General features: G+C 38.4%; 8 protein-coding genes across 16 annotated transcripts; 6 read left to right on the forward strand and 2 right to left on the reverse strand.

The window, feature by feature from the left end:
* Nucleotides 1-2,007: 2,007 nt before the first annotated feature.
* On the forward strand, nucleotides 2,008-3,051 carry LOC120009639 (RING-H2 finger protein ATL80-like). Its single transcript, XM_038860292.1, has one exon. The coding sequence runs from the start codon at nucleotides 2,227-2,229 to the stop codon at nucleotides 2,821-2,823; it is 597 nt and encodes a 198-aa protein (XP_038716220.1). The 5' UTR covers nucleotides 2,008-2,226; the 3' UTR covers nucleotides 2,824-3,051.
* Nucleotides 3,052-4,724: 1,673 nt separating this feature from the next.
* LOC120008431 (B3 domain-containing protein Os03g0620400-like) lies at nucleotides 4,725-7,207 on the reverse strand. Of its 6 annotated transcripts, none has more exons than XM_038858745.1 (5): nucleotides 7,138-7,200; nucleotides 6,985-7,060; nucleotides 5,544-6,108; nucleotides 5,312-5,448; nucleotides 4,725-5,199 (listed from the first exon to the last, which is right to left on the reverse strand). In XM_038858745.1, the coding sequence occupies exons 2-5, from the start codon at nucleotides 7,036-7,038 to the stop codon at nucleotides 4,957-4,959; spliced, it is 999 nt and encodes a 332-aa protein (XP_038714673.1). In that variant the 5' UTR covers nucleotides 7,039-7,060; nucleotides 7,138-7,200; the 3' UTR covers nucleotides 4,725-4,956. The 6 variants fall into 6 exon arrangements, with proteins under 6 accessions (XP_038714673.1, XP_038714677.1, XP_038714674.1 ...); XM_038858750.1 differs by having other exon boundaries at nucleotides 5,052-5,234; nucleotides 7,138-7,207; XM_038858749.1 differs by lacking the exon at nucleotides 7,138-7,200 and having other exon boundaries at nucleotides 5,544-5,979; nucleotides 6,985-7,074.
* An 857-nt stretch (nucleotides 7,208-8,064) lies between these two features.
* Nucleotides 8,065-10,713, forward strand: LOC120009164 (protein MULTIPLE CHLOROPLAST DIVISION SITE 1-like). The gene is made up of 5 exons (XM_038859633.1): nucleotides 8,065-8,236; nucleotides 8,335-8,586; nucleotides 8,753-8,919; nucleotides 9,257-9,644; nucleotides 10,136-10,713. Exons 1-5 carry the CDS (start codon nucleotides 8,192-8,194, stop codon nucleotides 10,331-10,333), a joined length of 1,050 nt encoding a protein of 349 aa, XP_038715561.1. The 5' UTR covers nucleotides 8,065-8,191; the 3' UTR covers nucleotides 10,334-10,713.
* An 800-nt stretch (nucleotides 10,714-11,513) lies between these two features.
* LOC120009161 (protein PLASTID MOVEMENT IMPAIRED 1) lies at nucleotides 11,514-14,364 on the reverse strand. The gene has a single exon (XM_038859627.1). The coding sequence runs from the start codon at nucleotides 14,325-14,327 to the stop codon at nucleotides 11,766-11,768; it is 2,562 nt and encodes an 853-aa protein (XP_038715555.1). The 5' UTR covers nucleotides 14,328-14,364; the 3' UTR covers nucleotides 11,514-11,765.
* Nucleotides 14,365-14,740: 376 nt separating this feature from the next.
* On the forward strand, nucleotides 14,741-18,858 carry LOC120009162 (B3 domain-containing transcription factor VRN1-like). Of its 4 annotated transcripts, none has more exons than XM_038859629.1 (7): nucleotides 14,741-14,773; nucleotides 15,197-15,297; nucleotides 15,876-16,043; nucleotides 16,160-16,247; nucleotides 17,357-18,035; nucleotides 18,132-18,277; nucleotides 18,408-18,858. In XM_038859629.1, exons 4-7 carry the CDS (start codon nucleotides 16,194-16,196, stop codon nucleotides 18,651-18,653), a joined length of 1,125 nt encoding a protein of 374 aa, XP_038715557.1. In that variant the 5' UTR covers nucleotides 14,741-14,773; nucleotides 15,197-15,297; nucleotides 15,876-16,043; nucleotides 16,160-16,193; the 3' UTR covers nucleotides 18,654-18,858. The 4 variants fall into 4 exon arrangements, with proteins under 4 accessions (XP_038715557.1, XP_038715559.1, XP_038715556.1 ...); XM_038859631.1 differs by lacking the exon at nucleotides 14,741-14,773 and having other exon boundaries at nucleotides 17,357-17,731; nucleotides 17,822-18,035; XM_038859628.1 differs by lacking the exon at nucleotides 14,741-14,773 and having other exon boundaries at nucleotides 15,876-16,076.
* Nucleotides 18,859-19,131: 273 nt separating this feature from the next.
* On the forward strand, nucleotides 19,132-20,848 carry LOC120009163 (cysteine protease XCP2-like). The gene is made up of 3 exons (XM_038859632.1): nucleotides 19,132-19,906; nucleotides 20,122-20,262; nucleotides 20,336-20,848. The coding sequence occupies exons 1-3, from the start codon at nucleotides 19,175-19,177 to the stop codon at nucleotides 20,552-20,554; spliced, it is 1,092 nt and encodes a 363-aa protein (XP_038715560.1). The 5' UTR covers nucleotides 19,132-19,174; the 3' UTR covers nucleotides 20,555-20,848.
* Nucleotides 20,849-23,286: 2,438 nt separating this feature from the next.
* On the forward strand, nucleotides 23,287-24,458 carry LOC120009165 (heavy metal-associated isoprenylated plant protein 28-like). Its single transcript, XM_038859634.1, has 3 exons — nucleotides 23,287-23,726; nucleotides 23,851-23,923; nucleotides 24,051-24,458. The coding sequence occupies exons 1-3, from the start codon at nucleotides 23,721-23,723 to the stop codon at nucleotides 24,245-24,247; spliced, it is 276 nt and encodes a 91-aa protein (XP_038715562.1). The 5' UTR covers nucleotides 23,287-23,720; the 3' UTR covers nucleotides 24,248-24,458.
* Nucleotides 24,459-24,871: 413 nt separating this feature from the next.
* On the forward strand, nucleotides 24,872-27,769 carry LOC120008589 (short-chain dehydrogenase/reductase family 42E member 1). Its single transcript, XM_038858967.1, has 5 exons — nucleotides 24,872-25,272; nucleotides 25,864-26,206; nucleotides 26,429-26,700; nucleotides 26,855-27,051; nucleotides 27,132-27,769. The coding sequence occupies exons 1-5, from the start codon at nucleotides 25,083-25,085 to the stop codon at nucleotides 27,561-27,563; spliced, it is 1,434 nt and encodes a 477-aa protein (XP_038714895.1). The 5' UTR covers nucleotides 24,872-25,082; the 3' UTR covers nucleotides 27,564-27,769.
* Nucleotides 27,770-27,813: the final 44 nt, after the last annotated feature.

A 27,813-nucleotide genomic window follows, 5' to 3' on the forward strand; every position in this document is an offset into this window, starting at 1 on the left:
GTTGTAAGAAAATTACCCGAAAATTGAAACTGATGAGTCGGTTAAATTCTTGTAAAAACAAAATAAAATAAAATAAAATAAAATCGAATGAAACTGAGCTATCTACCATGGATTATGAAAGGTTTAGTTGATATAAGTTATTCATGACTATGGTAGTAAGCGTGTAAGTAGTTTGAGTTTGTGGTGTCTACATAATGCTTAATCCATGATTTCTTTAAAGTTTAAACTAAGAGGGTGGGTTGGGTTGGGTTGACTCATGCAATTGGAAGACTTAAAATAGAAAAATGTAGGTCACATCAAGTGGTGAAGTGGAGTGGAGTGGAGTTGAGTTGAGTTGAGTTTTAGAATGAAAAAACTAGGATTGTTGATACAAAAGAGAATGAGAGTTTGGGAGGAAAGGTAATTTCCAATTCACGTGGACCATGCCTATCCTATCTGTCTGTCTACTTTGGCTTATTGTTGAGTATTTTTTTTTTACCAGATCATTAAAGAATTATATCCTAATCTTCAGTTTCCCATTACCCAGCTGAGTTGCCATGTGTTTGCTAATCTTTTGAGCCTTGCATGAGTTGCCAAGCAGTTGGTTTTGTCAGTTTTCTATTTTCAGTCGGTTTTTTCTGGTTCAGTTAGATTTTTAATAGAAAAATATGTAAAAAAATTTATATACATATATACATATATATATATAAAAGACCAATCAGTTCAGTTACAATCCATTTCGGTTTTGACAATTTTTTGAACAACTCTGCCTACAAGGAACTCTTGTTCTAGGTTTTTTTGGTTTTCACGCATATGGTGTGCTCCACCTCCACCGATGTTAGGGAGAGGCATTATCTGTGGCCAAAAAAAGCATGCTCCGCATTTTTTTGGGTAGATAAGGCTGTGCTTGATATTTTTCCTTTATCCACTAATCAATAAAAGTAGACAGAAGGCAGAGACGAAGGAGGTCAAGACTAGTTGACAAAGCACTCCTCTCCTCTCCCCTTGATGGATGTTTAGATAGAATTTAGGTGTCAAAGTGGTGTGATTTTATTAATGAAGGGAGTCAACCATGAACCATTTCTATTTTTCTACTAGTTAAAACTCGACAAAAAGATACTTTTCTCCCATTTGCATCTCTCAACTTTTGAAAATTATCATTTTCGTCCTTTTAAGTGAGATTGAAGTTGGGAAAAACCTGTCCCATAATTGGGAGACGAAAAAGGGAAAAAAAAAAAAAAGTTAAGGGACGAAAATGAAACCCGACCAATAATTGAGGGATGAAAAGTACTCCTTTGTCATTAAAACTCGGGATCCACATCGGTTTTTGGATTGGGACCATGTGATGTGATTTATAAAGCATGCAACAATTCCATAACACTTGAAAAAAAATCATCATCTATCCCTTTCTTTGATCCAAAACCACCATTTTCTCAAATTGGATTGGATCGACTAACTTAACAAGTCGTGAATCTAATCAATCATCAAACAAGACTATCTTCCAAATCTCTAATTTGACCACGTGGCAACATTTTGTATAGTTGTTAACAGGCACATTCCATATTAGATTTCCCAAGTTGATACAAAAAGTGTAATTAATTAGCCTTTATTCACAAGTCACAGACTGATCAAAAACTGCTAAGGATAAAGGATTGTGTCTGCCCCTAACTAGTCGACACAACTTTATCAATTATTGTAACAGTCATGACTGACTGTTGGTACCTCAATGATACCAATTACATTGTTGTATGCACAGTATTTACGTGTATCATGCGAGACATGTCAAGTTCACGAATTCATTTGAATCGTGTGCGTCCAACTCAATAACTTGGATAATTGGAATAACCAATTGTTGAGATTTGTATCATTCCTAAACTAGTCGACATTACCTTATCAATTATTGTAATAGTAACGATAAAGATCCTAATAGTTGGTATCCATGTATGTTATCTCAGTTCTTGAGTTGAACGTACAAGATTAAAGTGAATTCGTGAACTTCACATTTTTCTCATAATGCACATCAAATATTGTGTGTATAACTCAACAGTTGAAATAACTTGTATACCAAGAGTTGAGATCCTTTGCAAAATACAAATAATAAAGTAATCCACAACTTTAAATTAAAACCCATTCAATGGCATCCCGACACGTCATCCCCGTTACCCATATTAGAGCCAAAAGGCGAAGGCACCTCTACACCACACTCTTCAGAAGGGGAAACAAGAAGACAAAAACATCTCTCTTCACATGACTCGCACCTTCCGGTTCCTAGTCGGCGTCAACTCGTCGGTGACAACTCCAACCACCGCGAATGCTACAGAAAACCTTACTAACTCCACCACGGTGCAACCCCCCGCCGTGGACTCCGACTTCGTGGTTATCCTGGCCGCTATCCTCTGCGCCCTAATCTGTGTGCTTGGACTCATAGCTGTCGCACGCTGCGCCTGGCTCCGTCGCATCTCGTCTGCCGCCGGAATGACCGGGAATTCTTCTCAGCTGCCTCATCCTTCGTCCAACAAGGGGCTTAAGAAGAAGATCCTGCGGTCCTTACCTAAGACCACCTTCTCGGCGGAGTCTTCAACGAAATTCCCCGACTGCGCGATCTGCTTGGCGGAGTTCGTGGAAGGGGACGAGATCCGTGTGCTGCCGCAGTGCGGCCACGCCTTCCACGTGTCCTGCATCGACACTTGGCTGGGGTCTCACTCGTCTTGTCCTTCATGCCGGAAGATACTAGTGGTGACTCGTTGCCAGAAATGTGGCGGCGTACCTGGTGCCAGCTCCGGTGCTGAAACGGAGGCCAGAATGAAGGAGAGCGAAGATGATGGCAATAGGTTCTTGCCTTAGCCTCTTAAGCTCTTGCTTGATTTGAATTTAAAAAAATTAGTATTTGATATTAGATTAGGATGTGTAACTATTTAAGAGATCGTTAGGAAATTGAAAAAATGTGTGTGTAATTTGATTTGGTGGATGTGTAGATTGTGTACATGTTTGTAATGTAATTGCATTGGAAGCTCTCTGTAAAAGCAACATTCGCATACAAGAAGAAATGAAAATTTACTACCTACCTCTGGACCTTTAGGTAATTTCACTTACATAATTTTGTGATGCATCGGATCTCGTTGCATTCTCTTTCTCCTCTCTCACTCTGGAAGACAACCATTGGCCATTGGGTACGCAAAAATGGTTTAAATAATATATATATATATATATATATATATATATATATATTTCTTATATTTTTTTAACGCGCTTTGGGAGTAGTTAAACTGTTAATGGGGGAGAGTTGTATGTTATAACCTGTAACCATCTAATGCGACTGAAGGAATCCTATCAACATGGCTCCTTTTCATGCTCCACACCATCTACGCTGCTGGATTTTTTTTAAAACAAAACCGCATAATACAAATTTAGACATTTCTATAGGCCTAAACTAAGAGCATATATTAAGATCGACACCACCGCGTATACGAAAGTTTTTCGCATAACAATAGTTAAATTGGCCAACGCTTAGCGCGTGATCGTAATAATATTGTTCTCCGTGAGAATCGAACTCAAGTGTCCCGAATCTATACGGTTTTACCTTATAAAAATCCACCAAACAAACTAAGCTATAACCCAAATGGTTAGATCCTCTTTGTCTTAGCTATGAGTAAGGTTTGAGATAATAGGGGAGGGAATAGTTGGGGGAGCATTCCTATAGAAAAATTATAATAATAATAGTAATAATTTTTCTTTGAGATCCTTCCTTCCCTAACCCACTATTCCTCAATCATTGCAAACCCTCCTTCAATACTTTGCCTAAATGTCGTAAATAGTTTCGTCTTGTTTTCTTTTTGTTCTTTTGTTATTGAAAATACAAGAACATGAAAGAGTAAAAGGTGAAAGAAAATTATAAAAGTGTTGGTGATTTTACGTTCTATGTCTACTAAGGTAAGAGCAATAAACAATGGTGTGATTGAAGAGTGCCACAAATGGAAATGGGGTAGTTGGAGTCGTTGAACAAGGAAAAAGCTTCTTCTAAGTCATGGAATTGGAATTGATACTAACAATTAATGAACCACCAACAATCCCCAAAAAGATAACATTAATTTAACATCTTAAGATAAGGATCCACTGATTAAGTTAAAGCACAAATGAAGAAAGTCCATCTTGTCTTGACCTAACATTTAACAAAGATCATGCAAATGCAAGCCCACTATTTTATTTTTATTTGTATTTTTTAACTGAAGAAAACAGCATATTCCATCTTCTTGGGAGCCGTTGAATAAAATGGTGGTAGCCATCCATGCCCTATCAAAAGTAAGTAGGTAGGCAGGCAAGTAGAACAATAAATTTGTCTTGTTTAACAACATAGAATACTTTTTATCACACAGAAAAAGAAGTCTCAGTGGGCAATGCATCTTCTTATAGTTTGAATATAGAAATCTACGAATGTGCTAGGCTACCTCCAAGTCTCAATACGCACTATATTGTGCGTTTTTGACTCGGCATTGACCATGTCTCCACTCATATCCTATGTTTCCAAGTCCATGTCATCAATGAAAGGAAAATAACAAAACTTTCAATTCCCCTCATGTTTCATTTCTTAAAGAAGTCCCTAAATCAATATGCATATTCCAGAAATTCTAAATAGGAAAAGCAATGTGAAAAAAATGAAAACCCATAGGAAATTCACATCAACATAGAGAGACACACCTTAGAGATCGTGCATTGTGAACAAGTTGCAGATGCAAAAGCAAAGAAGAAGATATGAAGTTATGTTGATCTTTATCACCTTGATTAGGTTACAATGGCAAGGTGTGGCTAGAGAGTAATAATTCATTGGGAATTCCAAGGCATAAAATTTGTCACCTCTCCATGAATCAAGATCGACCTGAGCTGAGAATGTACCCAAAAGCAAAATTCTAGTACTAGCATTATAGCATATGCACATCAACAAAACAGAAGCAGCTCATCCATCATCTTGTACATTTACAGTTACTTCTTATGTATGCTAACTTTCAAAGTATTTACCTTCTCCTTGTCCACCTCGAACTCACACTCGTCATTCATCTCCACATGATTGTCTCTTACGAAATCAAGCCACCCCAGGCTCAGTTTTCGAGAAGTTGTGCAATACTTGACAGACCAGCTTCTGTGGCTCCCATCCGTTTCTACGGTAATGAAGCCATCTTCATCTTTAATGGAGAAATTCGTCGCCATAAACTTGGAAGGCACAGACTGGTGAAATCAAGTCAAAGACAAGCTTATATTTCCTATCATTGGCCAGTGCATACTCTTATTATGAGGTTTAAGGAAGCATCAACAGGCCACTGGTTGCTTAAAAACTTACCAAAGAGGCTCCGCCTCCTCGACAAAGACCTACGTGAGAGGGCTTCATTGTAACCCTGAAAGAAAGGTTTTCAGAGTTGCAAGGTATATCTCTTCGACCAGCTTCATCGGTGGAGGGACTGCCTCCCTTTTGTGACCCTGCGAGACCAAGTCCTTATATATACTGAGCAACAAGTTCTGAAAATTACAACCAAAACATTTCATGTGCATAAGGAAACAAAGAAACTCCAAACCTTGACATGAAAGCGCAAAGACTCTGCTTGAAAACATCGACGGGGACATTCTCTCCCTCTTTTTCTCATTAGATGCAGCATCACCTTCAGAAGAACTATCATCTGCATATTCTAATTCAACTTCCCTCTTCAAATTCCTAGCTTCATTTGATGGATTACCCTCTTTTGTCTTTATCTTCTTATTGGGTGTTTGACTACCATCCAATAATGCTTCAACTAACCTTTCATAATCAATTTCTTTTTCATTAGGGAACTTTGTATTGCAATAGGATTTGGCCTTCCCAACTTGTTCATGATCATCTTTCCTAGGAGCCATGGACTTCTCACATCTATTTTTTCCAAACACTTTAACATCAAATACCAAATTCCCATCATATTTAAAGAGAAGGAGGTCTCCCTCCTCTAGAGAATGGTCTTCAACAAATGCTTTCCACCCCTTTCCAAAAAATAAGCTATCATTAAGGTTTACCATTTCAACAAGCCATGATCTACCAAGAGGACTCCAGATTATGCACTTTTGAGGCCATGCTCCATGGAAATGCTTCATAAAATCTGGTGGAACTTGCTACATTTGGATGCAATTCTACCATGAGATAAAATTAATAACGTGCATATATAAATCAGAGAATTCAGACAAGAACAAAACATCCCAAGTTCCTAGAAGAACCATTTCAGAGCAGAGATTATTGGTATATAAGCACTAAAAGAGTCCTCACTTCCACAATGTACAATGTGCATCGCTTGTTCACAATCATGAAGAACTAAGGACAAGCAGCACAATCTACGCAAATGGATCCTGCTCCCCTGGAATCTTATAATACCTTCCAATTCCCCAGATTTTCCCTCCTTCAACTGGTGCCGATATGACCAAATACAAGCAAATAGATTTGAATTGCAAAGGTATCACCGGTCAAATCAATTGTAAGGAAGCAAAATCCAGAACTGTCACCAAGTTCCTCTACCTTTCCATGGCATACAACACACACACACAGAGTGCAAGTAAGTCATTTATGATTTTCTGAGCACGCATGAATTTGATCAATCAGCAATAACAGAAGCGAAGCTTCACTAGTAATTAGTAAACCAGGGCCTTTTGAGGATATGGCAGTAAATAGATTCTCATTCATTAACATACAAGCAAATTAATAATGAAAACAACAGGACACCCTTTTAATTTGTTCATAGAACATGTTGAAAAGGAGAATACAAAGCCAAGAGCCAACCACGTGAAAACACCTCAAACAGAGAGATAGAACAACCAAGCACAAGCAATTCAGTACATTGGGTTTTGGAGTTTAGGGTTCTAAACATAAATCAGATCACAAACCGCAAGCAGCAACTTCAGAATAAACAAATAATAACATTATAGGTATGAACTTCTCTAGCTAAAAAAATGGAGACATTTGTAAAACTAATTTCTTTAGCAGGAGAGGAAGTATACCGAATTGGTGGTGAAATCACAGGTTAAAAACTTGTAAAACAAAGGTCTCCCCATGAGCTCCGATGGTGAAAACAAGCTGCAAATAGTGGATAAAAATGGATTAGTTGAGGAGAAAAAAAAGAAGGAAAAAGTGAGTTCCGTGTTTACACAAACCTTCAATGGCTACGAGTAGGATTCTCGAGAAAGCTTCAAAGTAATGAGTACCTCACAAAGCAACTTATTAAATTATTACTTTCAGTTTACTAAATTACTCTGAAAGTGAAAGGGTCTGTTTGTGAATTATAAAGCCCAACTAAGGGGCCCATAATTGCAAGATCAAGCCCATGTTCGCAGTATTTTGAGAATTCAATGGCCTTTAAGTGTTCCCGTAGGGTGATCAGACCTTCGGTGTTCACATAAATTGGAATAGACTCTGGATAAATTTACAGCACAACAAGCCCAAACATATTAAAATATTATCTGTTCTGGACAGAAACCCTTATGGATTTGTTCCTCCCGACCCAATGTCCTTACTTAGGCCCAGAAACCCGATCTTAATGTGTTAGATTGTGGGTTCTCCTTATCTATTATTGCTCATCCCTTAATTTTCACGATGTGGAATCTTATCATAGGGTCATCTGTGTCGTATTATTGTTCTTCTGTTCGTCTAAATGCTTGGAAAGGAAGTTTGGGTCATATTAGTTGGTGAATTTTTTCGAGGCCAAACCATATGGACTCGAAAGATGCCGAGTTCAATTCCCAATGAGAGTAATATTTTTATAGTCGTATGCTAGAGTTTTGTCTAATTTATCAGATCGTCAGGTGAGAAACTCCTATAAGTGCATACATAACAACCCAAATTTAGATTTATATCAAATATCCAAAAGTTAAACTTATTAATATGATATCATGTTTAGACCCATATCAAACGTTCAAAGGGAAAACTTACTTTGTTTTTTTTTTTTAGTTTTTGGGTTACTAAAAAAATGTGTTCAAATTTCAAAATGCGTCAACTCTCTTATCAAAAAAAAAAAAAAAAAAAAGCGCCTCATAACTATAGATATAGCCACACATTTAGCCCTTGGTTGTTAGGTTTCATCCAACGGTCATAATTTTGGCACCGTAGTGAATTCGGTCGAGCATGTTCATCTGTAGAACAAGAAAGTGTGTATTTTTGAAAATCCAAAAAACCCTAATCTTTGTAGCATGAGACGAAAGTCATCCATAGATGGCTTCAACTTACACTCTCCAGCTTCAGTTTCTCTCGTTTCAGGTCCTTTTTCAATTAAATCTGAGAATCTCGCTCTTTCAATGCTATTCAAGCTCTAAAGCATTGATTTTTTTTCTTTTCTTCTTTTGTATGTTTCGCAGCCGTCGATTTTGGCTCGGAAGCACTTGGTCTCCCTTACTGCGCTGGAATTTAGAACTGGATTCGGTTGCTTAAACCGTTCTCGGGTGACCACCGACGGTGGGAAGTTTCTATTGAGAGCAATTGGCGGTTCCAACGGCGTTAACCAGCAATCCCTAGATGAGCAAGTCAAGAACGAAAACGGCACCGTTAAGGAAAACCCAGTTGCCAACTTTCAAGGGCTTATTCGCTCCTTGCCTCCCGTGGCTTTTATGGTAATCTTGTTATATCCTACCCTTATGAGCTCGTCTTTTTTGTTTTTTAAATAATTGCATAATTGGGTTGGGAAAGGATATAAAATTGGTGTTTGTTTTGGGTTTTTTTGGCAATTGAATTATCGACCTTTTGCATTCTTTGATGGGTAAAACCTGATTGTATCAGATGAGAAGGCAAGCTGGAAGTAGCTTGGCAATGGCGTTTTTTGCTGCAACTGTAGTTTTGGTTATTACTGTGAGATTGTATGTCTCAAGTAAGGCAAGGTACAGCCATCCTGGCTCTGTGGCTGATCTTGTCAGACGTGGGCAGCTAAGATCTGATCGAAGAGGCATGTAGGATTCTGATTCCAATCCCCTGTTAATTGTTGGCTTTGTGTTTTTGTGCATGGAATTTTTTTTGCTTTTCTATGGTTTGAACTGTTAAGGCTTTCGGAATCTTCTAATATTGTGAAATGATTAATGGTACTCCTTGTATTGTCGGGATTAATATATTGACTCCTTTGACTCTCTATAGTTGTTACTTGCTAGTGCTGAATTATATGTGATTGCAGTCTAGAAATCCAGGTTATTATCTTCATGATGTTTCCATTTCTGGATTGGCCATGCCATGATTATTCCTGGTCTTGTGCCGATTTTGGATGGTAATTGTGTGGTTCTCACTTTCTCACAGCTCAAAGCCTTTAATGTATGAGGACCCATTCAATAATCCATTGGTGAAAGTTGGCAAGAGCAATTCTACCATAGAGATGTGTGGAAAGGTTTATCGCTTGGCTCCGGTTACTCTAACAGAACAGGAGCAAAATGTCCATCGGAAAAGGAGGTCACGGGCATATCAGTGGAAAAGACCTACAATTTTTCTAAAGGAAGGGGACTTGATACCTCCTGATGTTGATCCCGATACAATCCGATGGATTCCTGCAAATCATCCATTTGCAACCACTGCCAGTGACATTGATGAAGATTTGGCCCAGAACAATGTATATCAAAAACATGGTGTTCCATTTCGTATTCAGGCAGAGCATGAAGCATTGCAGAAAAAGCTTGAAGCACTTCAAAGTGTGAGTACTCATTTCTCTTTACTCATTTGATATAAGGTTACAACTAGAAAAGGTTATTTGCCCTATTCACTTATTAAAAGTTTAGCAGGAATCACAAAAGTTAAGCAGCTTATATAAAGCAGCCAATATAGAACTCCCACGGAGCTTTTACTTGCCAAATTACTCATGGTTAATAAATTTGGATAATGACAGTGTTTCGTGGCTAAAATGCACTCGGTTGTTGCAAGCTTAGTGTTTGATCCTGTATTAATGAATGGGATCAGATGATATTTACATATGCTTATGTTTAATGTGAGTTGATAATTATTTCAAATATGAACCTGTTTCTTGCGACTTGTGAGCTATAAAATTTTGATTTTAGTTGTATCGGTCAACCTCATTATTGAATCAAGGGTTTGATGACAATCACCTACACGTCGTCACTGGTGCACTTAGTGCTCCATTTCCAAGTGCTTTCGCTCAATAACTCGTTTTTTTGGTTGTGTTTACAGGACCAAAAGCTCAATAAATTAGTGATCGACACTGGCAGTGCTAAAGATTTTGAGAGACAATTCAAGCCAAAGTCGTCTGAGCCTACAAAACAGAATCCTTCTAGCAGTCAAGACAGTGATTCTAGCTCCTCTAGATTGGATGATGGCCCCAATTCCTTCAATAGCAGTTCATTGTCTGAGGAAACAGGGAAACCTTAAAGCTAATCTAGCTTCCAACGAAAGCATAGTCACGAGCCTTGGAACTACAAGTACTGCCGAAGATGAAGCAGATACTCATTTGAAGATAAAGCCATAATTTTGAAGTTCAATTGTGAAAGTGGAGATCAGATTGTAAATAGAGTGGCGGCATTGCATGTCTTGTGTATATCTTCGGATGGCTGGTCTGCCTCACCATCCACGTCGAAAATAGTTCGTTGTTTCTGTTTTACTGTTACGATCGACCTGTTCGTTGTTTCCAAAAGCTTATTTAGTGAATCAATTTTGCGTTGGTAATTGGGGTAGCTCTGTTCCTATGTTTTCTGTTCTAAGCAGCATCATTCTGATTTCGAACAGGACAACAATGAAGATACTTTCTATCACGCATTTATCTTACATTGTTTTGATCCTCAGCAGGCTAGATGCAATGTTTGAGGGTTGATTGGTCTTAAAATTTAACCTCGAATATCTTTCCATTCTTACGTTAAGAAGCTGTTTTTCATGGTGTTTCATCACCTGCTACGCAACTCATTTTCTCACCTTACAGAGGAGTGAGGACCAACAAAAAAAAGAAAAAACCACGTCGTTTTATCTCAAAGAGGGAGGCAAAAGCCGTTATTATTACTTGTGTGTCAGTTCATGATTTCGAAGCTTCTCCCATGGCTTCCCCTGCGTCACTCGCTCTCCCTTTGCCAGACATTCGCAACGAACTTCTTCCTTTCGACTTCCCTTCCATGGAACTCTCGCACAGATTTTACGAGTAGATGAAAGAATGCGCCTCTTCTGCTTCGATTCCCACTGCCCGCAAGCTTCCTGCCTGGCTAAATCTCTACAGGTTTGAACTCTTCCGTTTTCCTCCAGAACCCATCTTATCAATGTGTGTTCCTGTTGCGGATTGATAAATGACGCATCCCTTTTGTCTTTGCTGTTGTTGAGTATCATAATGTTTTTAATTGGAATACGATGATGAATGGTTTGACCCGGATTCGGATTGGATGAGGGAAGCGGAGGAACTGTTTGATATAATGCCTAAGAGAGATTCTCTCTCTTGGAATGCAATTGAGTCTGATTGTTTTTGGAAGAGGCAATTATCTGACCATGATCCAGCATTATCTCTTCTACTTTTACCATTCACACATGTTTTAAATTATAAATTTGGGAAATTTTGGATCAATACTAGTACTGAACTGAGAATGTTTTTCCATTACAAAAATATTTTGATAAAGCTACTTACACCTGCATCAGATCACATACATTGAAATTTGAAATCCTTGTTTAATAAAGGTTTTCTTGGGAAATTGGTGCTACCATTGTAAGGAAACAGAGAATGCGTGCACATAAAAATACTTTTTTACTCTAACCTTCATTTCCGGAATGCAGGTCAGATTGCAAGAAGGCTACTCCAGGTCTTATGAGTGGAATGGAAAGTCTCATTTCAGTTTGCAAACCGTATATCTGGATTTCTCATTTCTTTAAGCCACATGTCAGCCATTACTCGCGAGGATATGCTCCATAGCAAATCTTGCCCTCTCGATAACACAGTATTACCCTTTTTTCCTGCCTTTCCCACTCCATATGCAACAAGCCACTGGATTGCGGTGAGCCTCTGCCTCTCACTGACCCAAATATTTTTCCTTCCTCCTGTACTTACCTTCAAACCTCCAATATGCGCACTTGTCACTTTGAATCTCTTTTCCTCATCATACTTGTCCACTTTTGTGTTGGCATAACTAGCATGAATAAGCGCAACCACTGGACCTCCAACTGCCTCATATCGTCTTAATGGATCCCGCAGCTGGACAACCACTGCTAGAAAGATTGTTGGTTCCCCTACTTCTTTTTGGGGAGTAATCAAGCTGTATTTTTTAATCCAATCCTCAACTGGAACAGCAGAATCCAGGGGTCGATCATGACCCTTTTCGCCTAGCGGAGAAACATCAAAGGGAGCTTCTTCCTCTGACATATCTGCCTGAACTTTCAAGGCTTGCACTGCCATTGCCTCAATCTTTTGCAATGAGAATGCCAAAATTTCCTCCGCTCTAAGTGGATTTTCATTCACATTCCAAATTCCTGTTGAGATTCGCTCCCTCCTACCAGTACTCATTGCAGTTGCCATGTCTTTAACGGCAGCAATGATACGGGCTGCACTAGAACTAGCACCTTCTTTGTTTCTACCCTGGATAATGGCAGATGCAATGCCTTCAAAAGCTATCTGTTCTGCTGCCTTACCCATTAGTTCCTCCATTGGCATCAATGAGAAAATTTGGGAGCTGAACTCTTCAAGCCCAATGGCTGCCAATTTTTGAAATAGTTCAAACCCATTTGTGGAATTTTGTGATTGGATAACCAGAGGTTTAGACATCTGCATTGCTAGCTTTGGAGTGTCTTTCCTGTCGACTAAAGTATCCAAAGGATTCATGGCAGCCAAGTAGCCCCCATCTCTTGTTTGAACCACACAACCTAAGCCCTTTCCGAGATCTGGAAGAAACACCTTTGAGTCAGCTTCTATTGAATTATCAGCTCCGTCAAGCTGCAGAGGGATAATTTCAGGATCATTGAGTTTGAATTCAAAAGCCTCTTCTTCCTCAAGCATTTGAAGAAATTCCTTTGTCACTGTTTCTTCCTCTTCATCCAGTCTTTGTGATCCAGTTTCATCTTCCATCTTAGCTGTTCTTTCCTCCCCCATCATTGATTCAAGAGCTTTTATCTGCTGAGCAATTGAGTCGAGCTCTGTTAATCTTACCAGATGTAACTGATCATGCACCACCTCCTTAACTACCTCACTTGATGCTGACTTTACATCTGTGTTTGCTTCAGACGACTCTTCGCCAATCTCTTCGTTCTCTTCAATCTCAATTCCTTTATCCACAACTTCAAAGTCTGGGATATCATCTTCTATTTTTGGTTCTGCTTTTTCCAACTTTTCCAAGGGCGGCGCAGGTGTAGGAACTGGAGCTGGCTCATCTAGATTCAAGTCATCCATTCCTTGAAGATCTGCTGCAGCTTTTGTCTGTGAAGGAGTCCATGCTTCACTTCTACTTGTCATCTTTGGACTAGGGATGCTAAAGGATGTTTTCGATTGCTTACGGCCGAAAGAAGATGATAAATTTTTTGATTTATTCGCCTTCGATCCCTCAGCCTGAGTATAAATACCAATACCTCCATCTTTTTCCATAATTTGAAATCCCAATTTGAGGACAAGTTCTCCTCCTTTTGCCTTTCCTGATAGATTGAAACTCATGTCCCATTGTCGAACACGAGAATTCTCAAAGCTTTTTTCTATTGATTTCTGAATCAAGTGACTCAAGTCGACAGAACTTTGTCCGAAATCAAGCTCTTCTGCATCAACTGCAAAGACGTAAATCCAAAATGGTCTCGGTTCAAATTTCATTTGCTTTCCATTGCCAGGAGTGTAGTACACATGACACTTGACGAACAAGGTCTCTTCAAAATCAGCAGCTCCCTGTGAAACCCTCGATGGCATTGTGTTAACTGCTCCTTCTTTGGTTTCCTTCTTCCTAACACGGACAGAAAGACGCAGCCCATTCATGGATGATGGAAGGCCTTGTACTGTCACAACTTCAACTGAAAACAAACAGCTGAGTTTCTGCTTCCCGATATGTGAAAGAGCTCGGATTGGTTTCCAGTTCCAAATACCCTTCTTTTCTGCGGTACTGGTTGCCTTTTCATCAACAATCTTGATTTGTGGCTGACTCTCTACCTTCCCTTGGTTCTTCTGCTCATCCTCATCATCAAGTTTTGGCCTTGAACGCCATGGAGACAAGGACATGCGCCTGGAACGCACTCTAGTATTCGATTTCTCGTCAATTTTTGCTGTTTTGATCTCATCCAGAGCTGATATGGATGGAACTGAAGTTCTTGGCGCTGCAAAGGAGGCAGTTCTTCGGTTCGTAGTAGATATATGAGTTTGGTAGAGGGATTGGCTAAGTGACTCAAGCTCTTCGAGCAAATGAGTATTGGAGTTTGGTTCTGCCATTTCTGAATCAAAAGAAACTTTGGCCGTAGACAAGTTGTTGTGTGTATGGTAAACTGTGGGTACTTGCAGAGAGAAAGGACAAGGAAATGAAGAAGAAGATAAGGAGTTTCAGGTAGTTGAAGAGTTCTGAGGTGGAGAAACTGCCATAAATGAGGATTATAGATGTATTTGCTGGTCTTTCATTAAGCAGTAATTTGTATGGCCATAAAAGTGAGTGAAGGATAAGAGAGTCTGCTCGATTTCCATGCAGACAAGATTGAACCAGTGGTCCATAGAGGATTAATTGCTTGTTTTTTCTATTATGTATGAATTGTTATTTTCCCATGAAGCTAACCACATCTTTTCTCTCTTGCACTTTGCAGTTTCGATTGGTTTGGTTTGGTGGTTGGTGTCCATGACTCCATGTGGATGCGCAGGGATGGTTTGTCATGTACCCGACTGAAATAGTAAAATCACAAACTGGATATTTGGATTAAATTTATTAGGCTGTTGCTTTTCGTTGGGCTGGAATGGAAGCCCAGAACTGATTTTAATGGGCTGCTTTGATCTCACAACATTACATTATTGTTGGCCCTTAGACTTTATTCTGAGGAGTCACGACTTGGTTGGATTTCTTCTTTTCACTTACTTTCGGATTCTTTTCGAATCTTAAATATTAAATCCATTAAATATAAATATGAGAGTAGAAGTTGGTTGAAGGGTGCATGTATTAAAAATGAGCTCGATTTGAACTGTGAAGGGCTAGCTGTGCTTATTGTGCAAGGGTTTTACCCAACCAGTTATTTGGTCTTGGTACTCTATTGAATTGTGCTGTGCTTACTCATTTTGATACTCTCTTTATGTTTTTTTTGTCCTTGCATAATTTGCAGCACGTGCCTCCTAAGTTTGCTGCAACATATTACACCCACAAATTGCAAGATGTCGTGTCGTCCTTATGGTTTCGGATGGAAGTGCAAGCAAACAATGGCAGGTGAGCTATGACAATTATAATAGTAGACTGAATCGTGGTTGGATCAATTTCGCGAGAGACAATCATTTGGAGGTTGATGATGCTTGTGTTTTCATATATCGGAAAAGAACAGTCGCAGATAAACCCCCAGAATTGGAGGAGCCAAACTATTTTTGAATGTGTATAGTTTATGATTAGGAACTGTGCTTCTCAATTAAATCTAGTTGAGCCATATATATTTGCAGAAGATGCAAATATCAGCCTGTATGACTTATTCTTCTGTCCAACACCAAATTTCTTGTCAGATTCTTAGTTTACTACATAATGTTATGCAGAAACACTTTTACTTACATTTCTGCATTGAATTCTTACGAATAATAAAAAATATAGTTGAGCCATAAAAATTATAAATAAAAAAAAATGTACTATTGAATGCATTTAAATTATTCTAGTAATTTAAATTTCAAAGAAAAGTTCCTCAATATTTATGCAATACAAATATTTATGAACTTTTTAGGTCACAAAATGAACTTATTTTCTCAATCAATTGTTCTTTAATTTTACAAGAAAATTATGTTTCTATCTTTTTTTCTTCTCAGTCCATTGATTATAAAGACAAATAGAGGACAGAGGCTTTTCAGAAAGCAGACTGAGAGTAACCGTTTTCGTGTAACTGACAGTCAAGCAAGATCTACCATTTATGAAAATGTACCTTCATTAAGATCACGAGCCTTTTTTTGTCAGAGATGGAAATAGCACTATTGCAGGTTGATTCGAATCACTACCTTTTGGAACAAGCTGTACGGTTTTTATTTAGGCCCTCCACTTTTTTGCTTTACCCATTTCTCCTCTCACCATTCACATCTTCTTCTTTTTTTTTCAGGTTTTCTGTCAACAGATTTGCAAAACCAGGTATCATGGAGAAGCCTTCCTTCTACAAGATTATGACTGAGGATTACACACAAAAATTAGTACTGTCTTTCTCATCTTTCTCCTCCTTTGACTTACTGGTTAAGTTGATTGTGCTGTAATGTAATGTTGGTTATGACAAGAATTTGTAGTTTTTTCTTCCATGGCTTTGCTTGAACATTCATACACTGGTTTCTAGCTTTGATAGAACACATAAGTTTTTATAGGTGATATTGAAACTGTTTTGATCTAAAAACATATGCCTGTTTTCCTCCTTTTCTTTTGTACTAAAAGTTGATAACTTTTTCTTTATTTTGGTTGGTTGGTGTTTCCAAACTGGACTTAGCGGTTTATATTTGATTGTTTATAAATAGAACAAGTCAAGGCTGTGATGTTGTGGATGATTTCTTTTTCTCTCTTTTATGGGTTGAACTTGTTTGCAGTTACATGTGGTGCAAAACTTGTTTGCTTTATTTGTAATTTGTTACACAGCCTTGGCAAGTAAAAGCCCTGAGCTGGGGATTGTTGAAGTGGTTCCGAGGTCATCTCCGTTGGATTCGGCGATGGATACGTGTTTTCTGCTGTAGCAAAGTTTAGTTCTTGTCTTTTTTATATCGGGCCTTATTTGCCTCTGAGGAACTTGTGTAGGGCAGAGACTTGATTTCGATAATGGTGAGGTGGACCAACATTTTTTTGGCTAGTCATGGCTTGTGTTCATTTTAAAGATGTTTTTTGAGGTTTTCTTATGCATGACTGGTAGGCCATTGCCTCATTTGGTGTTCTTTCCCTAGAAAATGATTTTCTTATATTGGCAGTTGTCTTATTGAATTAAGGACTTGCAGGGTCTTGTTTTGTGCTGCATACATATTGATATTGTGATCTTGATGGAAACATTATACTTCTAATGCTGAAAATAACATAGTATTTTGTTTTATGTAAATTGAGAAGTGAAACGGATTGTAAAAATTGTTATGCCTAGATTTTCAATTGTGTGAAGTTGATGTCAATAGTTTATTGGGGAAGTAAGAGGATTTTCTTGTTCCTATAAAATTTATATATGAAACCAAAACAAGTTTTCTTTCAGGTGCTTATGACTGTTTTATTCTAGGTGTGATTTCTCTGTTTTCTGCACCATATAGCAACTTTATTTACATATGAATTGCATGCGCAGCAAATCCCACACTCATTTCTCAAGCATTTCAAGGGTGTGTTACCCCGAGAGTGCATCCTCAGGAGCCATATTGGGAAATCCTGGATCGTTAGATTGGAAGAAGTCGACAAATGTATATTTTTCTCTGACAGTTGGGGAAATTTTGTACAAGATCACTCTTTAGAGTGGGGAGACTTTATTATGTTTACGTATGAGGGGAGTTTTGAATTCCATGTTAATGTGTTTGAAAAAAGTGGCTGCGAAATGGATTATGTTGTGGCTTCTGAAAATAGAACAAGGAAAATTTATGAAAATGTATCGAAGGACTCGAACGTTCAGGGGGATGAATGCGCCGAATCCAATCTCAATGGCAAATCGCTTGTCCAAATTGAAATGGTGGATGACTTCTCACATGAATTCTTGAATATTGTTCCGGCATCTAAGAAGGAGCAAATCCTCACACCATCTTTGGTTTCTTGTAAGCAGAGAAACGGGAATCCAACTAATGAAGCTGCAAGTTCCAAATTCAATCTTAACAGCAAGACCCTAGTCAATCAAGAAATGGAGGATTTGTTGCCACTTGAGATATTGGATGTTGTTCCAGAACCTCACAAGCAGGAGAGAGTCATCTCACAGTCTTTGGGTTCTTCTAAGCAGAGAATCAAGAATCCAACTAATGAAGCTGCAAGTTCATGTAAAGGTCTGTGTTTTTTTTTTTCGATCCATTTGTTGAAAGAAATCTTTGTTTGCCAGTGGTGATACTTTTGGCTCTAATCGAAGAATGTTGTCTTTGTAGTAGCCCAAAAGAGAGACAACAGCACTGCTCATAGAGACAAGCAACCAAAGGTGGAAGTCCTTCAAAAGGAAAAAGCTCACAGTTCCAGAAATCTTTCTTTCTCGGTGAAACTGCGACCATCTTATGTTACTCCTCGAGCCTATATGGTAAGTTATTGCACATTAACTCGCCTGCTGATACTTGATTAATATTAGAATGGAGCACATTAGCGCATTACATTGTAGTAAGTATATGAATATCCTTCAATCTTATTTGTTTCTTCCTTCAATTTTGTAGTATGTTCCTCGTGAGTTTTCTAGATCATATTTCACACAAGTGGACGACGAGGTGGTACTCCTAGTTTCGGGTGGGAAGGTTAGCAAAAGATGGGTTGTGAACTATATCAGCAGTAGCAGTATATTCTCTGGTGGTTGGCGCACATTCGTGCGAGAAAATCATTTGAAGGTTGATGATGTTTGTTCATTTGAGCCTGTTCCGGGGATGGTTAACACTCTGAATGTTGTCATACACCGGAAAAGCTAAGGTGCCGAAGCAAAAAAAACAAAGGCCTAGAGCCAGTTGTGTGGCAGTGTGTGATATGTAGATGTTAGGAGTTCAAATATATATGTCAGTAGAATCAAAGTGACCTTGGTCTTGGTCTTGGTCTGCATAGTGGTAGTTTTTCCTTTGTTGAATTTCTCATAAGTATGTATATACATATTACTGTGAATTTAATCTTTTAGTTTTGGGGAAATGTTTTTTCAACATACATAATACATAATGTGCTATGCATGATGTGCCTTCTCTATATAATGGTATAATAATACTATACATTAGGTCATGCTTATAATATATCTCAAGAACAGATGTTACTTAGAGTCAAAGTCATGTTTCATTGAACCAATCTTCAAGACTCAGTATAATTCAAAATATGTATAGAACACCTAACTTTTACTTGCAGCAACATACGAACTAATCCAAGAAAATAGAACCTATATAAACCATCCCTAATTTCCACCACCTCTCACACACATTCATCACTACCTCTAGCTAATTACCCAAAAATGGCTCTGTCATCTTCTTCTAAACTACTAATTCTTCTTGTTGCCTTTGCCACATTCATGTTCTCTTCCTCGTCAGCAGCCTCTCCTAGTCGTGATTTTTCGATCGTTGGTTTCTCTCCGGAAGACTTGACATCCATTGATAGGCTCATTGAGCTATTCGAGTCATGGATAGACAAGTACGAGAAGGCTTATGAGAGTTTGGAGGAGAAGCTGAAAAGATTTGAGATTTTCAAGGATAATTTGAAGCACATTGAGGAGACTAACAAGAAGGTGAGCAACTACTGGCTTGGATTGAATGAATATGCTGATTTGAGCCACCAAGAGTTCAAAAACAAGTTCCTGGGATTGAAGATCAACGACGAAAACATATCAAGAGATGGAGATGATGGTGATGAGGATGAGGATTTTGAGTACAGAGATTTTGTGGAGTTGCCAAAGTCAGTGGATTGGAGAAAGAAAGGAGCCGTTACTCCAGTGAAGAACCAAGGTTCATGTGGTAGTTGTTGGGCGTTTTCGACGGTGGCGGCAGTGGAAGGTATAAACCAGATTGTTAACAAAAATTTGACTTCATTGTCGGAGCAAGAGCTAATAGATTGTGACACAAGTTACAACAATGGTTGCAATGGAGGCCTTATGGATTATGCATTTGCTTACATAATCTCTAATGGTGGACTTCACAAAGAAGAGGACTACCCATATATCATGGAAGAGGGCACTTGCGCAATGAAAAAGGTACTTAACATTATAAAATAAAATTAAAAAAAATATCCCTAGAATTCTCCAAACCAACATACTCATGGGACAAGGATTTTTATCTTCACCATCCCAACTAAAACTAAAACTAAAAACTTAAACTTGTTTGTTGATTATAAAAATCTTGCCTTTTATTTTATGGAGGACAAGACATATTTCTGAAGTGATATATACATATATATCAATGTTTCCAGGACCAATCGGATGTTGTAACCATCGACAGCTACCGGGACATACCTCGGAACAGTGAAGTGAACCTCTTGAAGGCGTTGGCAAATCAGCCTCTTAGCGTCGCTATCGAGGCTTCCGGCAGAGACTTTCAATTTTACAGTGGTGTAAGTAGCCAAAACCAATGCATATACATCAGATATTGATAGATGAAAACTAACTCATTTGACATGACTGTAGGGTGTTTTTGATGGACACTGTGGAACCCAGTTAGATCATGGGGTTGCAGCCGTTGGATACGGATCAGACAAGGGCTTGGATTACATCATTGTTAAAAATTCTTGGGGGCCAAAGTGGGGAGAGAAAGGGTACATAAGGATGAAGAGGAACACTGGCAAGCCTGAAGGAATCTGTGGAATCTACAAAATGGCCTCTTATCCTATTAAGAAGAACAAGTGACATATACTTATATGTTATTGCATGCATATTTTCATCCTGCAATTCAGAGTTATACTGGTCTTCTCTTGTTGTTTACATTAATTGTGTTTTCGGATAACATTGTGAAATAATTGGGGGGACTTTGATCATTTGTGTATTTCTTCCTTCTTCGAATTTTTCTTTACTAATTAATTTAATAATTTTGCAAGGGGATTGATGTCATGCAAGTGTGTGTTATATGTTGATTGTTGAGAAATGCACGTGTAATTAACAAAAACATTGATAAGTTGCTTTATATACAAAAATTAAGAGGCATTAAGCTCAGTGTGTACAGGAGAATTACATGTATGGAGAGAAACCCAAAAAAAAAAAGAGTAAAAATTCCATGAGTCCATGACCATGGTGAAGTACTAACCTGATCACCACCATCACCAGCAGATAAGCAAAGACTGATTACTCAACTTGGGAAGAGATCTTACAAAACAAAACCCATTACCTCCTCCTTCTTCATTCTCATTTTCATTTTCATTTGCATTCTTTGATATGAAGAGAAACCCTAAAGACCCTATCATTGCACCCACCAGCTTTCTCATTGGACCAGAAATCCCATACATGTTGATCAAAATCTGGATGGGAACAGCTCAAAAGTTTGCAAAGAAAAAGTGAGACCATACAAAAGCATAAACCCAATATTTATATCGTCTTTTCCCCAATAGAAAGGGTGAGGTATCCCAATAGCAACATAAACCAAAGCCATGCAGAGGAAACCCATAAACTGAATCTTAACTCGTCAGATTCTATTCATGAAATAGACGGTGAAGTAGTAGCCAGGGATGGTGGAAGCAGCTGCAACAATGGCTTGAAGCATGGCTACATCAAAGGCTTCGATGTAGACATAGCATCGTCTTTCTTGGGTATGTTCCGATTGTAGATTTGAGGTTGAAAAAGATTGCTGCTGTAGAAGACTACATCAAGAGGAACCACGATGGTGACGGCCAAGCTGGCCAAAATCCCAAACCCTTGCATCAAAAAACACTCCCACCATGAACGCTCCACGTGTCAAAGCTTCAACCACTCTTTGAAATGCCAAGCGTCTTGGAATATCAGAGTAGACATCAGGACTCAAGTAAGTTCCTATAATGAAGTTCATCAAGAAAAGTTGGTTACTGAATGATTATTCTTGGAACAGGTCTCTGCAAGTAGTAGTACTTGACTGAATGTCCATGCTTAGAGCTTAGCTTTCCCAACAACTAAAATGCATTATTTATTGACCATAAATTATGAGCTGCTTTTAACATTACAGAAACGAATGTGAGCACAAAATATATACAATAACTAATTAATGCTAGGTCTTTATGTTTCCAATTTTGGGATAAAAATTTAGAAAAACAAATGCAGTGCATAGATGTGTTTCGCATTTGCAAATTGCAAATTCTTTCATCAAGACTAATTTCTAACACTAATTCATAAATGCATCCTTTCATCTTTTATCAAATGCCCTCATGAACACCAAAAAATGGAAGCTAGGGGATCTATAACTACAAACACACAAAAGAATGTATAAAAACACACACATTTGTGTCAACCCTGACTCTTCGCCAATACATAAACCTCAACGGCAAAAAGAAGGGAACCTTATGGCCAAGCGAGTAAAAATCATAAAATCAATTATACAATTTTCTCAACTCTTTTGGTGATTCGAACTCTTGAGATGGACTGGTACACCAAAAGACAGATTCATTTTCCCAACAACTACTTGTATGTAGAAATCAAAACTGAATGTGTCAGGACTCAGGATCTTACTTGTATGTAGCATTATCAAACATTCAAACCCTAACTTGAGAGCTTTCTTACAAAATATTTCTAATTTATATAAGGAGAGAGGCTTAAATTCAACCAAAGCTAGTTATTATAACCTAACTCGCACTAAAATGCAATCCAGAACAGTAGAACACAAGACTAGAGAACAAAAACATTTCAAACTCAGGAAAAAGAAAAGAAATTACATACCAAAATTCAGAAATTTATGAACTCAAATTTCACTTATGGAAGATGGGTATACTCCTTGGAGTTTTAATTTAACATTTAAGATACAAGCATTAGTAACAACCCAAAAGAATTCCTGGAAACTAAAATGAAATTGTGGTCTAGATTTACCTTCAGAGTTAAAGAGATGAAAAAGCATCTCTCTTGCAAGGGTTATCGAGCTCAGAACCCAACTCTTGGTGAGAGTGAAACTCATGTTGAGGAACAGCGCGAACAGCCATGAATGGACTACTGTACCGTTAATAAAGAACTTGAGAGTTCTGAGGGCGGAGATGATGGGCCCATGGATCGGTCAATGGCCCAAATAATGTCGTTTAGGTCCAACTCAACTCGAGCCCAAACTGCCCGATTTCCCGAGTCTTGGCAATCAAAAAAGTGGCTTCTTCTATGGTTTTAGTCCCATGTCTGACTACTGAGAGATCCGAGATTCAACATCAAAAGATTCAAAAGCATATACTATTCTTCGGTTGAATCTTGGTGGGCTCCAAATGATCCAGAACTCCTTTGTCTGCTCTGATGGGTCACAAACAATTCTCCTTTTTTGAAGCCTTATTTATACCTTGCTTCATATGAATATCAATTCAGTGGAAGATCAATGATTCAATGACATAAACTGCCTTTGATTTTGAATGGGGGAGGTTTGTGTTTATTGATGTATAATGGTTGTTTGAGATTCTTTTTCCTTTTTTTGTATCTAATCCCCATCTCAGACGATCTCCAAGAAAAGCCAAGTTGGACCCGTCAAAACTCCAATCATTTCAAAATGCTGGAGAAGGAGAACTCTGTTATTGCTTTGAGCCTTGAAGATTGAGCCTGCAAGAGTCGTATACAATTTCAAGACCCTTTTCTTGTTATCTGGTTTTCTCTCTCTTTTGATAAAGCAATCAAACCAAAGCAAACTTGATGATTTCGCCTAGTTCTAGAGACCACACAACTATAAACCTGTTTAATTAATACCTTTCTCTTTTTTCCTGTCTCCTCTGCTATTTATATAAACCCCTGCAGTCCTGCAGGCAGTCCCAGTCTGCTCTGTTTATGTTCATTCTCATTGTCTCTTCTTAATCATTGGAAACAGCTTGTTTGTTTCTCTTCATCAAATCCATCACATCCCAGTCTCATCTACTGATCATCAAGACTCTTAATGGAGGTACATTTTCTCCAAACTTAACTAGGATTATTAATCTGCAAATTTCAAGTACAGCATGGTGTTTAAAGGACCCGTCAATCACTGATTTGATTATTTATTTTATGATTGTTATTTAAATTTGCAGACAGTTGAATTCAAGGTGGAGATGGTTGGCATACATGAGAAAAGGCTCAGGAAATGCCTCTCCAAGCTGAAAGGTAATATATTTAACCCTGTTTCGCTCACTTTCTTTCATATTTCCTGTGCATGAAGATTCTTGTTAAAAAAACATCAATCATAATAAAATTTCATTTGTTTTGTTCTGGGGGTTTTTTTTTATTACAGGAATAGAGAAGGTGGAGGTGGATGCAAACAGCCAGAAAGTGGCGGTGACAGGGTATGCACACAGAAACAAGATTCTTAAGGCCATTAGAAGAGGAGGCCTCAAAGCTGACTTCTGGTCTGCCCAAAATGAGCTCCTCAATGCTTATGCTAGTGCCAGTTATGGAAGCCTCAGATTCAGCAACTTCAACTTCTTCTAGGACGCCTTTTTCTCTTTGGGTTTTTTTTTTCCCCCTTGTGAGGAGATATATACCTTGATTGTGTTTTGTGTTTCCATAGTTATTTTTTCTTTGTATTCTCTTTTCTTGCCTTTTTTTTGTCTTTTACAAAACAGAATGTCATTTGTTCAATGATGATCATACATTAGTGATAGAGTGAAATTGAAGAGTCCCCAAATTTTGTAGCTTTGAAGTGATATCACTTTCCCTTCTTCTTGTGCTTGTTGGGAGTAATGAAATGGCCTTTTTCTCCTCTGTATTTTAGGACATAACTCCAAGCTATCTGTCTAATTTATGATTGCAAGTTCCCCTGTAAAATATAATTTATTTAGCCAAAATTTAGATAAAGGAAGAGCTACCGATGAAACCATTCATGATGGTTTGATGAACAAACATTTGTAAATAATTATTATGTTCAACAAATCAGCCTCATCCAATCAAGCAGAATTGCTTTCCAAATTCGCCAAACCAAACCAAAAAAATCTTCAATGGAGCCCAAATAGTAAAATGACTAGTATATTCTTTTTTAAAAATAGAGAAATTACTCCTATATTATCTGGCAAGCTCCAATTTGTTTATAAATAAAACAACAACAACAACAACAAAAAACTCCAATTTGATTCGATTTGAGTAATTTGACTACATTTTTTTTAACAAATAAATCTCAAATCGCATGGTATTGACTAGGCTGGACCCGATCGATACCCACCAAGCCAAAGGATCACAACATCACAGCAAAAGGAAGCCATTCTAGACTGCAAGAAAATTTCATCTTTGTTTCTCGGTCTTCTTTGTTTCTCAGTGAAAATTGAAAGAGATGCATTTGAGTGAGAATGAAGGGATAGAGGGGAACACGTTCGTGGTGACCGGTGGATTGGGATTCGTGGGTTCTGCTCTCTGCTTGGAGCTGCTCCGGAGAGGTGCTCGCCAGGTCCGAGCCTTTGACTGCCGACCCACCTCCCCTTGGTCACATGATCTCGCCTCCCATGGTGTCCGCTGCATCCAAGGTCTCCCCTTTTGAATTTATTCTTTTTAATTGAGTTTAGATGGCGTTTCCATTTTGCTGTTGAGGGTAAATTCGGTCTCAATTTTGTTGGGTTTGTCTTTAAATTTTGGTTATGCTCAGTTTAGTTGAGTTCTGTGTGGGTTTGTCTCGTAAGAAGCTGATATTGATTTGGGGAAAGCAACTTTTATTGTGCTGTTGTTTCACATTTGCAGTTAGATTTTATGCGCAAACCAAAAGAATAAATTTTGGTTATGCTCAGTTTAGTTGAGTTCTGTGTGGGTTTGTCACGTAAGAAGCTGATATTGATTTGGGAAAAGCAACTTTTATTGCGCTGTTGTTTCACATTTGCAGTTAGATTTTATGTGCAAACCAAAAGAAAAATGCCCGGAACGGCTGATAAACATACTAGGCACTCACACCGTGTCTGCAAATTGTCTTAGACAAATGGTTTTGATTTGTTTAATTCATTCTCAGAAGGAATTTACACTTTTGTAGTGTTGGGATCAACTTATAGCTGCTTGCTCTTTTTGTAATGGCAATTCTTCAATTCTTTGATTTTGTTATTTACTTGGCCCGATATTAACAATGATAGGTGATCTTGTGCGGAAAAAGGATGTTGAGAAAGCTATAAGTGGGGCGGATTGTGTATTCCACCTTGCTTCATATGGCATGTCTGGGAAAGAAATGCTCCAGTTTGGTCGTGCTGACGAGGTGAATATTAACGGAACTTGCCATGTCTTGGAAGCTTGTGTTCAGTATGAAGTCAGGAGGCTTGTATATGTGAGCACATACAATGTTGTGTATGGGGGCAAGGAGATACTGAATGGGAATGAAAGCTTACCTTATTTCCCCATCGATGATCATGTTGATTCATATGGCCGTAGCAAATCTATTGCTGAACAGTTAGTTCTAAAGAGCAATGGGCGTCCTTTTAAGTAAGTGCAGATTTGATTTACTTGAAATCATTCTTATCTTTAGCCGACCGTGAAATAACTCAAGCTGTAGCCGTGTAGGATGAAATTTTACAACGATTTGTATGGGCCTAATGGGAATCAGTTTGTTGATAATATTGGATATGGTAAAGTATATCACTGGCTGTAGAGACTAAGATCCTTTATTTTTACCTTGAGCATGGGCTTATGTTTTATTATTTATAGGAATCGGAATGGGAAATGCCTTTATACGTGTGCCATACGCCCAGCTGCTATCTACGGGCCTGGTGAGGAGAGGCACCTCCCAAGGATAATGTCCCTAGCAAAATTAGGTCTGCTGTTATTCAGGATTGGCGATCCAAGCGTGAAAAGTGACTGGATCTATATTGATAACCTTGTACTTGCTCTAATATTGGGAAGCATGGGACTTTTGGATGACATTCCCAAGCAAGGGTATCACCCAGTTGCCGCTGGCCAAGCATACTTTGTTTCTGACGGTATAGCCCTCGTTGCTTTCTTCTTTCAGATTTAAGAACTATAACTGTTGGTAATTTAGCTGAACCACTAGAGTTAATTTTTTAAAAAAAAAGATCATGGATGTGATGCTTAAAATGCCGAAGGTTTAATTTACTAATTAACTTTTGTGGATAGGGTCTCCAATCAACTCTTTCGAATTCCTACGTCCGCTGCTGAGGAGTGTGGGCTATGACATACCAAACACATCTTTAGCTGTCCCTCATGCTCTTGTTTTAGGAAAGATTTTTGGAGCTGTGTATACTGTCTTACACCCATGGTTGCATAAATGGTGGCTTCCCCAGCCATTGATCCTTCCTGCCGAAGTGTATAAGGTTTGTTTTGAAAACTCCCATCTTTTTTCTTGATGGTATATGTTATTCTAGGTTGTGGGCTTATGGTTGTCGATTTTCAGGTTGGTGTTACGCACTACTTCTCCTTCCTTAAGGCAAAGCAGGAACTTGGATATGTACCTATGGTGACACCCAAAGAGGGCATGGCAGCGACTATGTCATATTGGCAGGAAAGAAAGAGGAAAACTCTTGATGGGCCGACCATATACACATGGCTATTTTGTGTGATTGGAATGATTACCATGTTTTGTGCTGCTTACCTACCTGAAATAGGACCTGTACCACTGTTGAGAGCTATTAGTCTTTTCTTCTTCCGATCAATGTTCAGTATAAGGGTGGTGTTCCTCATATCAGCAGGTTTACACATTGGTGAGTCTATATATGCATGGAAACTGGCTAAAAGGGTTGATCCTGCAAATGCAAAAGGATGGTTTTGGCAAACATTTGCTCTTGGAATCTTTTCTTTGCGGTATCTATTGAAGCGAGCCAAGTAGCCAGTCTTCTGGAGTAGAAGATGATGAAAATTTACCTTGGTAGATTTGAATGGTTTTTCTTATACAGATAGTTGATATGCAGGAGTTTGTGCTACTGCAGACTGAAGTTTTGATGTATTGTATTTGATCATTTGATGTACAACAATCTCCTCTGGAGGAACAAAGAAATCGTTAATGTACATGAATTAGGAGGCTAAGATTCAATCAATCCAATGGGAGAGGGGGGTTAGTCTCGTTTTGGTAGACTGAA

This window comes from Tripterygium wilfordii, chromosome 11 (assembly GCF_013401445.1).
Source record: "Tripterygium wilfordii isolate XIE 37 chromosome 11, ASM1340144v1, whole genome shotgun sequence".
Lineage (NCBI taxonomy): Eukaryota > Viridiplantae > Streptophyta > Magnoliopsida > Celastrales > Celastraceae > Tripterygium > Tripterygium wilfordii.